At 38.8% G+C, this 14,227-nt stretch overlaps 1 protein-coding gene across 1 annotated transcript in view; it reads left to right on the top strand.

The window, feature by feature from the left end:
* Nckap5 (NCK associated protein 5) overlaps positions 1 to 14,227 on the top strand; it is a gene marked incomplete at its 5' end in the record, with an annotated part of 649,445 nt that overhangs the window by 414,050 nt on the left and 221,168 nt on the right. The window contains one exon of the mRNA XM_042685241.1: positions 9,203 to 9,241. Coding sequence (XP_042541175.1) covers positions 9,203 to 9,241 — 39 coding nt within the window. The remainder of the gene's footprint in view (positions 1 to 9,202; positions 9,242 to 14,227) is intronic.

The raw sequence follows: 14,227 nt of genomic DNA, 5'->3' as shown, positions 1-14,227 counted from the left end.
TGGAATCATTCAGGGTGAGCCTGGCAAGCTGTGTGTCAATGAGGTCTCCAGTTGTTATATCTGCTGCTTTTGGAGTCCTATCCCCATAATACACACCAGTTGTATTTAGTACATCCATGCCATTGGAGAACTCTCAAGATATCCCTAGAAAAGAAATGATGTTTCACATCCAATGCTTGAATTGTTCAATACACATAGAATTTAGTATACATACAGCCATATACATAGGTTACTCCAGCAAAATAGTCTTTGCAGTGCCCTTCTATGTCAAGACTTAAAAAGACCAAAATAATCTTTACAATGCCCAAAGGTAAAGAATCATAAAATGTTAGTTGACCTAAAAGACAACATAAGGATTCAGGGTCTGAGAGATAGTTCAATAGCCCTCACCTCTGCTCCCCAGGCTCTTGGTCCAATCAAAATCTAGGGCAAGCAAGACCAAATAGATCTGAGGATATTTAAAGGTACAAATAATGCCCTTGAGTGATGTTTATTGATCAGCATAGTTTTACTTTAACCTCTAGCACTGAAATTTCCAGTGAAACTATTTGTATTCAGAAATCAAATGCATGTGGCTCACACTCCAGAAACTTCTTACTTGCCACAATTCTCTCAGAATAATTTCTTCCCATCCATGAAAAAGCTCACAGCATTTCTCATGAGGAACAACAGCCTGTTGTCTTATATTTCCCAGGAATGCGTCGTCCAGATTTTATGAGAACATGGTAGGCAAAATGTAAGTTTTCACCCACAATATCATTTCCTGCAGTTTCCACTGAAGGCAGAATTTTTAAAAGGAAAAAGTCCCTGTGTCTCTAATTTTAAAAAAATTAACCATTGCTAGAAACGTGATTTGCCACCAAGAGCCACCTCTGTGTGACACTAATGTTTTATATTCATGAGTACCTGCCCCTGATTACACATGCCAGTTGTTTTGAAACTAATTGCATGGGGTAGACAATCCATTATTTTGCATTGTGAGAGAATGCCCTCAAAGGAGTAGTTTAATGCCAACTGGAAATTCTTTTCAAGGCTTTCTACGCTAATTAGACAAACTAACAAGATAAGGTCTCATATAAGTTATTTCCTTGCTAGTGGGTTTCATAAAACATACTCAGGTGATTAACACATGAATTTCAAATGTTCCTCTATCCTTTTTGCTTAGATAGTTATTTTCTGGGGAATGAAGAACATATGGAGGATTTAGGGGAAAAATTGTGAGTCTAAAATTCCTTCTGTGGTTTCCTACTGGAAGAGGGCGTTTATTCGGGCATTAGCAGCCACTCTGTATAGATAGAGACACCCACAAACCTTCATCCTGGCTTGGTTAAGCATATGCACAGTCACATACATGTGTACATGCATACTCTTCCCACACAAATTCATACATATGCTTCACCATCATCTCTCCTGAACCTGTCTCCTGGTGTTCTTCCCTTGCAATACAAAGGCAAAATGAGGGGCTAATTTCATTTTTCCTTGGGAGTTTGGAAGTTCTCATCTTTGAACAAAGTTTCTTGGTCTAGGGTCTAGCTGTCTGACAGGTAGTGTACTAATATGCACCAAATGGTTGTTTATTTACACTATTGCTTTGGCCACAATTCCTTTTGGACATAGTATTCCCAGGTAGAAACACATAATGATAGGTACAAAATAAGCAGAACCACTGCATTGCATTTAGTTGGATTCAGCGTTGTCCTGCAAACTTTCCTGATGTCAGCTTCAGGCAAGCCCTGGAGCTGATGTTACTCTTAGCCCAGAGGAAGTGAGAAGCTCTAATTACCACATGGTAAATAGGTAAAAGAAACTCACAGAACAATCATATTATACTGAGGACTTCCAGAACAATTTCCCTGTGCTGAGGACTTCCAGGACAATCAGTGGAGAGTGGAGGAGCAGCAAGGGCATGTCACAGACAGTGGGCAGGCTTAGAGAGTGCATCATCAGGGGAGGGACCCGGAACAAGTGGGAGATTTCCCAGCAGAGCTTTAAATTGCTGCTGGCTGCACCCTCCCTACCCCCCTAAACATATATGCTGATTCTGATGGGCTCTGGTATGGTGCAGAGCCTGGGCCTTTTAAGTTCATATATATATGTACTTCCTTTTAAGTTTTTTAAACAGCCCAAGAGGTGATGATGTTTAGCATGCTCAGCCAAGGTTAAGAATTACTGCAATAAGGCTCTGAATGCTGGGCTTCAGAGAACATTTTCAGAAAACCTTCACAGGATGGTACACTAGAGATGAACTTGGATAGAGTAATGGGGGAAAAAAGCAGTCCCCTGTGGAGGTTTGGGGGTTCTTTCTGAATAGAAAGCTACAAACCAACAAGTAAACCTACTCCCAGCGTTCCTGAAAGTGTGTTCCCAGTTGTTTCTGCATCAAAAAGATGTAGAATGACTGCAAAAAGTTCACACTAGTAGACTTTCCTAAGCCCTCAGTCAGGCTATGTATAGAGGAAATGTCACAGTTCCTGGTGCGTGGTGGAGCTTCTGTGCATGAAGCAGAAGAAGCTCACTAAACCTGTAGAGTCACTGAGGACACTGTAGATAACTTCCACATTCCAGAACACAGGGCAGAGAAAACAGTACCCTAAATGTAGCTTAGAAATAGAAAAAAATATATATGACAGATGGGCTGGGAAGGTGGCTCAGTGGTAGAGTGCTTGCCTCGCATGCGTGAGGCCCTGGGTTCGATTCCTCAGCACCACATAAGCAGAAAATAGCCAGAAGTGGTGCTGTGGCTCAAGTGGTAGAGCTCTAGCCTTGAGCTGAAGAACTAAGGGACAGTAACCAGGTTCAGAGTTCAAGCCCCAGGACTGGCAAAAAAGACAGAATGGCTCTTTTAGGTTTGGGCCAAATAATGACAGAATAGGTGATAGTTCTCATTTCTCTGATCCTACCCTGAGTGCCTAAGACTGCACTATAGGATCATTATTCAGATGTCTCTATGCATTGCCCATCTCTGAGCTCAACATAACCCTTGCAAGTCAATGTCTCCATCACTGTAGGTAGAAAATGGCCTGCTGTGGTTTTCACATGCTCCAGTGCCTTCCCTATAAATGGGCTATGAAACAATTGTACACTCTCTTCCTTATTTTCCCCAGACCCTGACTACCTTAAAAGCATAGGTATGCTTTGCCGTTATTTATCTAGTACTACCCAGCATGATTCCTGGTGCATATTAGGTGCTTGATGAAAATTAATATTTAAATGAGTTTCCCCTGAAATCCTGCATACATATTTAGAGTAATTTCTTCAGTTGTCTCCTCAGAGGTGAATAGCCATTTATTTTCTACAAACCCTGAGGATAATTCAAATCAGCTGGAAAAGTGGTAGACACACTTAAAAGACTGATTTGGATGGGAAAGACATGGGTTCAAATGCTTCCCCAGCCATCCTTATCCTATTTCATGTGGGGCATGTTGCTCCTTCTTTTGATTTCTTTCTTTCTCACCTTTATCTGACAGGAAGATATCAAGGGACATATCTATTCATGTATATTATGTGCAAGTGCCCATTCATCCACATGCATATGTACGTACGTGTGTGTGTGCGTGCACACACACACACACTCACACACAATTACTTAATAAAATCTCTTACTATTTTTCAGATGTCTACTTGAAAATACATTCTGTTCTCTGTCACTCATCTGTAACTCTGATCCCTAATAAACCCTGGTGAAGTGGCCACTTTACATGAGGCCCTGTCCTGGGTATCTTCTCTGTACCTACCCCTTGAACTTTTCACGACTTTAGGGGCACATGAGGACAGACAGGTTGCTCCTCCATTGAAATATATGTCAGGGGACACAGGCAATCTTTGAACCACATCATTTTTATGAATCTAGTCCCATATTCTTCCCACTTTCCCTCAGCTGTCTCAATACAGTAAGCTAAAACTCCAGAGCATCAGAAATTCCTGCACATTTGTGAATGCACTGTGTTCTTAACAAGATTTTAAGTTACTTTCTGATGTAAGAATTGCTTTGCATGATGAAATAACACATCAGAGTGTGAAAATAAGACAGCAGGGCAGAAGCAGGATGCCTTTTGAATCCCTCACTATCTCTTGTAGCTTCCCACTCTTTACCTTCCTAGGGAGCCCTGGGCTGTGTTCTTTTTTTTTTTTTTTTTTGTCAGTCGTGGGGCTTGAACTCTGGGTTTGGACTCTATCCCTGCACTCTTCAGCTCAAGGCGAGCACTCTACCACTGGAGCTACAGCACCACTTCTGGTTTTCTAGTGGTTTATTGGAGATAGGAGTCTCACAGTCTTTCCTGCCCGGGCTGGCTTTGAACCGCGATCCTCAGATCTCAGCCTCCTGAGTAGCTAGGATTATAGGCGTGAGCCACTGGCGCCTGGCTGGGCTGTGTTCTTAACTGGTGGGAATTGGTTCATCTAAGGTCTGGGCCTCTGGGCCTTTTGGTAATCAAATAATAGAGAACTCAGTATCTCTACCTTCTCTTCCCCTTATGCACCTTCCAGAGGACCCTGAAAGCCTGGCAGACGGGAGAAAGAACTGTCTCTTGTGTGTAGAAAACAGCTGGTTACCTGATAGAATTCTCCGTGATAAGGAAGGGCAAGGTACTGAGGCATCATTGGTACCTGTCTCACCTGTGGCCCCTCTCCGTCTCCTAAGAGCAGAGTGGGGAGGTCTCCTCAGAGAGCTTCAGGGAGACTGGAATACAAGCCTGGGACATAAGGCTGTCAGCTCTGCTCCATGTGTCCCAAGTCCCTGTGGCCCAGCCCAGCTGTTATTTTTCCCTTCTTTGGAGCAAGAGCTGGCAGGTGCCGCTGGAAGTTATTTGTTCTCATTAGCTTGAGTCTTCTGGTGTGTGATCCAGGTGCTTTAGGGCACATTGTTGAAGGCTTATGGACCAGGGCCCATTCCAGGCATTGTGTGAGCCTAGCAAAATTTTCAGGCACAAAGCTCCAAACAACAGTTGTGTTGATGTATCTAGGAAGCTTAGCTGGATAACAGCAGCCACAAAAACCTCAGAAACTGTCTTGATGGGGCTGGCGTGTGGGAGGTAAGCATTTTTACAACTTGCCTGCTCTTCTGCAAAAAACCCATGAGTCCTCTGGGTAATAGACTCCCCCTGTCAGTAGCTGCAGACATAATGTATTGTTGTATCTTTGTTCAATTTTCAGGTAGAGCAAAACAATTGTCCAAAGTACATGCCAGAAGGAACTATGTCCACTATAGAGTCTGTAAGCCTATAGGGCAACTACTTGGACTGCAAAGATATAACATATTTCCTCCTGTGGGCTGTTACAGTTAGGATATTACTCTATGTCTCCCATTAAATCATGACTAGAGCTCTTTTATGGGACCACTGGTACACGGAATGGTTTAAGTGAAAGTCTGGTTTGGGCACAAGAAAAGAAAATATTGGTATTCAATAGTTTTATGAGCATGTAAATCAAATCCAAAGTTGGAGATCTGAAAAATAAGTAAATTATTTATAGTATGAATTAACTTCGGTACATTGTTTCTGATTCAACCCACGTGGATAGTTCAATTCTACTATTTTGTTTTATTTGCCAGCAATAAAGCAGATGATGTATTGTTTGACTTTGACTTTTCAGCTATTTACAAATTGGAAGGAATGTTTAAGAACTAAAAGACTTTCACAGTAAGAGTATGGGTCAATTTGTGTGGGCTCAAAAACCGTTTGTCACTCCTGTGATTAAGTATGAATAAACAGTTAAAGGGAAAATAAGGCACCAGTTAAGGAGGTGAAGTCTAAGATAAATATTCAGTTTGCTTCCTTTAAAATGAAAAATAATCATTTTCATTTAGATTTATTTTAGGATGATGTATGTTGTTTTATTATCCATTAGTAGCTGTACAAAGGAGTTGTCACTCAGTAAAACAGTTTGTGAATACAATGCATCTTGATCAATGTCACCCTTTCCAACATTCTCATTCATCCCTCTCTTAGTCACCATTTCCCTCGTTTTCTTAATTTTGTAGACTACATCTTGTATTTTTACTGCATTCTTCTCTACTTCTCTTCATTCATCTACTCCCCTCCTCTTGGTCCCATCCTTATGAAGTACCCCATTTCTGGTGCTTATTTTGTTGAATTTTGATTATGCCTCTCTTAGGACTTACATTAAGTTCTCCCTTGAATTTACCGTATTTCAGTTAATACATTTGTATATACCTGAATAACCACCCTTGAGTTTGCTTCGTAAATGAAATTCTTTAAAATATTTTTTTCTAAATGTAGAGAGAATGAAGGATGGGGTAACATTATCCAAAAAGGAATGTACTCATTACCTGACTTATATAACTGGAACCCCTCCGTATATCACCTGTATTATTACAATGAAAATGTTTTAGTTTAGAAATTTAAAAAAATTTTCTAAAACCATAGTTGGTTTCAGTGAAATGTTTTTCTTTTTAATATCAAAGAGGTGAATTTTGAAAGTCTTCTGATAGAAAAATAAAACTCTTTGTGCATGAAGTTTAACTAATAAATTGAGAATAACGTGATTGTGGCCATTACTGCTTATGGTGTGAATATCTTCCAACCAAAAATTGATGACAGCCTGTGTTTTAATTTTCTTGGAGACCTACTGGTTGCCAACTGCCATTAATGATGTGCTGTTTTGTCAATATTGAGTCAAGAAACAAATTCTATGTACATGTTCTCACTATGATCTGCTTCACAATTCTGTTCGGGGGCAACAAGACATCATTTAGCATCACCAAAAATAAGTTTGTCACAGAGTAAAGGGAGATGAGCGTGTGTCCCATGGTAAGACATGTTTACATGATGATGGCATGAATATCACTGTAACTTTAGTTATGAATCTACTACCAGATAGCAGTTCACATATATCACTACATCCCAAACATTAACCACATAAGCAGATATGTAGAACTTTTATACTGAATGAATGAAGAGATGAATGCATACCAGTAACATATCTAGGCTATTTTAATGTTCAGACCGGTCTTTATTTTCTTTTAATTTCATTGTAAATGTATTTTTCAGAGAGGTTACAGTTACATAAGTAAGGTAACATTTCTTGTTGAACATTGTTACACCCCTTCTTATTTTTTCCCACTTTCCCTTACCCTCCCACCCCAATTTATATATTGGCTTCAGAATACCCATAGCTACCTTATATCATCTAATTTGGAAAAGCAGTTGCTACTCTGAATTTTATCAACCATAGTCATGTGGATGCATAGCTTCAAGGTTATAGTGAAGTTGAATCGATGATTTTTTTGTCAAGTGGATTTGTTTTTGTTTTATTTTGTGACAGAGAACTCAAGGCCTAAGTTTCTCATTTGGCTTCTGGTTTCTGTTACTTTTTTAAAAAATTATCTGTAAGTAGTGGTACAAAGGGGTTACCATTCAACATGACAGTTTATAAATATAATGCATCTTGATCAATGTCATACCATTCATTATTTTCTCTCATCCCTCTCAACTCACCCTTTCCCTCAATTTTCCTAATTTTCTAGTTTCATAGATACACATTGAATGTTAAGACTTCATTTTCCTCTCCTTTTCTTTTCTTTTGTCTAGCCCCCCTCCCTTTGATTCCCACACACATCTCAAGTATGATGTGAGTACCCTGTGAGTTATTTTTTCCTACGGAGTTACACCAACCATACTTTGGTTAATATATTTATATGTATACATACAACTCCATTCATATTTACTTGTATATTTGTAAGTTATATCTAACATCCATGGATCCTTTGTCCCTCTGGGCCTGACTTATTTCATTTAGCATAATTTTTTCCAGGACCATTAATTTCTTTACAAATTATATCCCTTGGCATTTTGTTTAAGATTGATGCTCTACCACTTAAGGCACACCTCTACTTCTGTACTTCTGTCTTTTTACTGGTTAATTGGAGATAAGGGTCTCACATACTCTGCCTGGGCTATGAATCTCAGTCTTCAAAACTCAGCCACTTGAGTAGTGAGGATTACAGACATGAGTCACCAATGCCCAGTTGTCAAGTGTTTTAAATCTGTAAATGAAGAAAAATCTGAATACAAATATATAGTGATGATGAACAGTCATGTGGAAAAAATGCCAGATCTTTATGTCAGACCTATATAGTTCTTTGCTTGAATGCCATCACATACCCTCTCCTGAAGCAGTCCTTGAATGGGAATGCAATGTCCAGATTGTTTGAAAATAACTACAATTCTTCTCCGTCTGAGGAGGGTTCTGACTTTCCCAAGCTTCCTGATTCGTGAAGAAATCTGTTCTGTTAAATTATATTAGTAATTTAATGCATAATGGAAGAAACCCTCCCCAAAATACCGAGTATTCTGTTCCTTTCATGAAGAATATATTCCCATGACACCAGCAAGAACAGGCTTGTCTTATTTTTCTACCTACATATACTTAATACGTGATTCTGATTGCAAGGTAGATCCAGCCATCACTTTTATGGTCTAGACAGGAAGGCAGAAGCCAGGCCCTTTGCTTACAGATATCCTGTAAGCTCAAGAAAATAGCCTGTTTCAGCTATGTGATTGGCCAGAATTTTGTCAGGTAGGGCATGTGGTTAAAAGGAAGGCCAGCAAATATAGTTGGATGTGCTCCAACAAAATCAATTACAGCTTGTTACCGAATAAGAAGGGAAAGGGGATGTTGGAGTAAACAACCTGCAGACAATTCCAGATGGCAGCCATAGTAGAAAGGCCTGGAGAAGAGCATACAGGAGAGCAGCAGTTCACTCAGGTAATAGGGAGTTGTTATAATTTGCCATTTACTCTGCTGTAAGGAAATTTAAGCAGTGCAAGATACAGCAAAAGAATAGGAAGGAGAGGAAAAGGACATTGTCAACCAGCAAAGTATAGAAACTGTGTACAGATAATTAGGGTTACATTTTGCACTGCTTCATTTTTTTTTAGCTTTCCTGGAGTACTTTACACATGAAAGGATATTATTTTTGCAAATATGGAAATGTGAAAGTCAAGGTATGAATGAGTTTTCCAGCTGAACCATCTTAATTAGCAACAAGGTCACCCTTGGAAATAGCAAAAATTACTTAGAAGGACATGCTTATTAAGAAAAAATGAGATCTTCAGGAGTAGAGGGAAGAGGGGATGAGGAGCTCATTAGAGATAGTAAGCTGTGAGAAGCTTATTGGTAAATTACAGTTCAGGCGTATAAAGTCTCATTATTATAAATGGCAACTTTCTTTCTTTTTTTAAAGGTAGCCAACCAAGTTGTTCAAGCTCTGCTCACTCAAAAGGTAGGTCACATTTTACCTTCCACCCTTCCCCCCCCCCCCCCACCTTTTCAGAGTACTTCTGTGAATAGAAAACAGCTCACTCTGCCTGCCTGGGGAATTGTGATTAATAGTTGCAAGACTTTTCTTCTTAGTCACCTAGGTTAAAGGCTGCTTGTTTTAAGTGATATGTGAATTAACTGCAATGAATGGCCAATAGAATCAGGCTTTTGGAAAGACATAGAATGCCTGTTGAAAATGAAGGATTTCCAGTATCCAAATGAGTAGCAGGCTCATCCTTTTCATTGAATGAATACAGACTTTAAATAAATACGTGGATAATTCTGATGCCTGTGATATGAATGTCCTCTTGGGGATGTTGAAAAGAACATACAATTCAGCACAGAGTGTTTTTGAGGTTATAGAATTGGTTTGATTTCTCTGTGCTTTAGTTATGCGATAAGGGCTGTATGGATAGCAATCTTCCTTCACACAAGTGATAGTTCTAGGAAAGGTAATGTGGAACACTTTTTTGGGGGAGTCACTCGGATAAATATCAAATCATTGGGAAGTGTGGTACTCTGTTGCCCTGGTCCATTGCCTCATTCAGGCAACATACGATCAGGTTCTAGGGTCAGGTCACTATTGGCCCAGATTTGGCTGGTTCATTTGGCGAATCTTATTGGCTATGATCTCTGAAGGGCTAAACAAAATCCTTTAGATTTTGTTCCCTCTAAATGTCCCTCTATAAAGCAGATGCATCCTCTTCCAAAGGAAATCTCAAAATGTCCAGGAAGAAGTGATTAACAAAAGCAAAATTTATTTTTACTTATCTAATTTATTGTGACTTTTAATTTTGTTTTGGTCTTGGATTATACAATCGTGATTAATGTCACGCCTTTCATCCTTCTCCCCCAGCCCTCCCAACCCTACCTCTGACCTCATTTTTTAAAACATTTTAGAATATGCATTGAATTTTATGACGGTGCTCCCCCTGTTTTATTGAAAATCACTTTTATCAGTGATCGTCTGCTTCCCAGAAGGAGATACTTCAATATTAGCATTTTTGTACATTTCTCCACACCTACTTATGTCAAAATGTCACATTTTCTTCTACAAATAATTTTAACTGCTTCAGATTTTACCCTAGCATCATATAAAGAGACTCAAGTACTTTTATGTAGAATTAGATTTAAGTTTCATTGCTGTACCAGTAATCTACAATATTAGTAGCTTTAATAAGCTAAAATATTATTTCCTTCTCACGTATAAATATGAGAGAAGTAGACAGTACATGGCTAGTATGGTACCTGGTATGATCCCTGGTTGCTTTCATGGTTTTCCATGGATAAATTCAAAGGTTTTAATTCCTTTGTTGTTCTTCTGCTTTTAGAAACTATGTTCATTTTAGCATAAAAGACAGTATGAGGGAGCACTGTTCTGACTCTGTGTTGAAAGACATCCCATACCTGTCTCTTTAATTATACCTGAAGAAAGGCAAGGAAGTTGTGGGGGGGCGGTGTTTAGGGGGAGGAAAAGTGGGAGAAAAGCAAGGGAGGGTGACAATGTAACTGTAACCTCTTTCTACATCACCTTGACGATAAAATTAAATTAAAAACAAAAACAGAGATTCGTCAGGTCAGACACACACACACACACACACACACACACACACACAAGTAGCTACACAAAACAAGTAATAAGCAAGTAAATAGATAAATTCACTGTGTCCCAGTTAAGGGCTAAGACACAGAAAGACATTACTGTGAGCTTGCATATCTCAGGAACCCCAGGAAGCAAGGAGAGGTGCAGGGGATATTAAGAGATTCTCAAGAATATGTTCAGAAATTGTGTGCCCCTGGTTTTTGTAGAGCTGGTAAAACTGCTGCCAAAAGACAAAGATTTCTTTTTAATTAAGAGCATGGTATAGGAAATAAGACACAATTCACATACAGATGAGACAACAAATGTTTAAGAATTGGCCCAGATTGCAAATTACAGACTTTTTGGTGGTTTCTCCAAACACTCAAGGAAAAAAACAAGTCTGTGTGACATTAAGTACAAACCTTACAGTTTGAAGATACATTATTGTTTTAGGACACAAAGGCTATTGTGTCACAATTTCAGCTCTTCAAGGAACAGCCAAAAAGCTTTTTTTTCATATCATATAATGAATTGGCTTAACCTGACATCCTCAAGTACCAGAATCAACAAATATTTATGGGAAAAGACAACTTCATTGCCAAAAGCTTACTATTTCTGCTATATAAACATAGATTGTCCTGCTCTAGCAATTCAGTTATTACAAAAAGACAAAAAAGGAAGCTAACAACAAAAATCTCATATGGATTCCCTTAAAAGAGCAAAGTACACACCTTTCAGTCCATAACACTGAAATGAGAATGATGTAAAACCTGTTCACTTGCATTTTTCCCTCCAAATCATTGGTCCCAGCCTACAAGCTTAAGTGAATCAGAAGCACAGAGTAAGCTCATATTGTATCTGAAATGTATTTTATCATCATTACAACAATTATACTTCCTGCAAAAGTACCCTTCCTAGGCTCTTCAGTGATTATGTTGCTTTGCTATTAAAACCAAACTTGGAAAAGCATTTCCTTTATAGTTAGATCTCTTCTACATCAACAATTTCAGTTTTATCTGCATGTTAGTAGAGTATCTAAACATCTATCTAGAGTTTTTTTCTCCACAACATCTAGTTAAGCTGGTATAGGATAGCATCCAGCAGTATGAAGGGCTTATTGGCCCATCTCTCTCCAGTTTAGCAGTGGTCGGGGTAGTCTGGTTACTAAAGAGGGTTTGTTTCTATTTACTGGGCATTTATAGTCACACCAAATTCAGCAAATAGTATATTTCCATGATATATTTCTGAATAGAAATAGCATTATGATATTTTATAGCACATAGATTTAATAGTTTTCAAGAACAATGATAACACAAGTTTACTTCCTTCTTTTCTTTCTTACTTTCTCTCTTTTCTTTTTTTTTCTTTATTTTTTATTTTTTGTCAATCATAAGGCTTGAACTATACTGGCCAGGGCACTGCCCCAAGGCTATTTTGCTCAAGTCTAGTACTCTACCACTTAGAGCCACAGCTACACTTTCAGTTTTCTGGTGGTTACCTAGAGATAAGAGGCTCAGACTTTCCTGCCTGGGCTGTAGGTCCTCAGATCTCAGCTTCCTTAGTAGCTGAGATTTTATGTGTGAGCCATCAGAGCCTGGCTTAAGTCTTGTTTCTAAGCAATCAGCTTATGTTTTTTCCAGTTAACTTCAGACTCAGGTTGTAACAGTGTTGCTTTTCAAGTTGTATAAAATAACTGTACTCCCATAGGAACTGGATAGTAGTGGTCCAGAATCTTCTGCATAAGTGTAGGTGAAAATTACCTGAATGTCAGGCATGGAGTTTCCAGAGAAATTACACCTGAGGATCGTTCAGGTGGAATGAAATGCTTTAAGCATGTATGTCACACTGCTCAATATATTGGGCTTTTGCACCCAGCTAAGATCCCTTAGTATCTATTTCCAGTTGATAATGATATTCACATTGCCAGGAAAATAGGTGTGGCTAATTTCTTGAACCCAAAGACTATTGTTCTTCCTTTGATGATGCTGAGCATCATCCACTGTTGGACATTATTTTCCCATGGTAAAATTAAACATCCCATCCCCTTTTGATATCAGAAAACACATCTGTATTTTCAGTGAAATTCACCTCTGGAGGCCTGAGTCACAAGAGTAATGAAAGGTTATGAGTAAGGACAGATGGTCTAACCTCTGCCTCCATATATGAGCATAATCTTAGGCTTCTACACAGGAGAGCTATGTCATTTCTAAAGCTTTCTTAGGTTGGTGTTCTAGGCTTTGCTTCTCACTGACAGAATCAGAATAGTTGCTCTTATACCCACCCCCAATATGTCATCCTGCTTATGTATGTTAGTAGGTTCTTGTTGGGAGGGTGGAGAAAGTAATCAGATGCAAACTTCTGTCCAGATATCACCATATTGGCCAGAGAGTGTTATTTTCCTCTTTTTGTGCCCTCTTTAATTGCATTTAGTAGGCACACATGCTTGTATTTATTACAACAAATGAGGCAACAGCTGTCTTCTATCAACAACCATTCACACATGACTAAACATAATAAGAATATTAAAGCACACACACACACACACATACACACACACACACACACACACACACACACACACACACACACACACACACACAGAGCCAGGTTTCACCCACCTGTAATTCTAGCTACTTAGGAGAATTTCAATTCAGAGCCAGCCTTGGTGTATAAAACCTAAAGACACTAGTTAATTATGGGAAAGCCAGAAGTGGTTGTGTGGCTCAAGCGGTAGAACACCAGCCCTGAATGAAAAAAAAAAAAACAGGCAAAAGCACGAGGCCCTAGTTACAAGCTCCAGTACCAACACACACACACACACACACACACACACACACACACACACACACAATCCAACCCATTCTATCTGTCTATATAGTTTCACATTTGCTCAGTTCTAATTTGTCAATAATTGTAAGACTAATATCACATTCCTACATCTTTCCTCTCCAACAATGTGTGCTCAGCTCAGTGAACCAATGATGAAAACTAGAGTCCTTAGGGTTCACAGGTGTGTTTTCACAAGTGAATGATGAACATTAATGATTGTTGAAGTTAATGATTATTGAAAGGGAGCCACTTATATTTTTTTAAAAAACTTCTCTGTGAAGTATATGAATTTTTTTTATTATTTTATCCATATAAAAATCTTGTTAAGGTTTCCTCAGTTTTGCTGCTAAAAATCGTGTTAGTTGCTTTCAGGCCTTGGTTTTCTCAAAAATTCATACTCACTCACTTGCATTTGTCTCCAAATCGAGCGGGAATAATTACATTTTCCCAGCCAATGGATGCTGGTCATATTTATATACCCCTCAGTCAGATTTTATTAATTACTCAATTAGTAGTAATGAAAACAATTAGTGTAAG

The sequence above is a fragment of the Dipodomys spectabilis genome, unplaced genomic scaffold (genome assembly GCF_019054845.1).
Source record: "Dipodomys spectabilis isolate Male_0828 unplaced genomic scaffold, ASM1905484v1 ptg000094l, whole genome shotgun sequence".
Lineage (NCBI taxonomy): Eukaryota > Metazoa > Chordata > Mammalia > Rodentia > Heteromyidae > Dipodomys > Dipodomys spectabilis.
The sequence above is the reverse complement of the archived record's forward strand: the minus strand, read 5'-3'. Positions and strand labels throughout refer to the sequence as shown.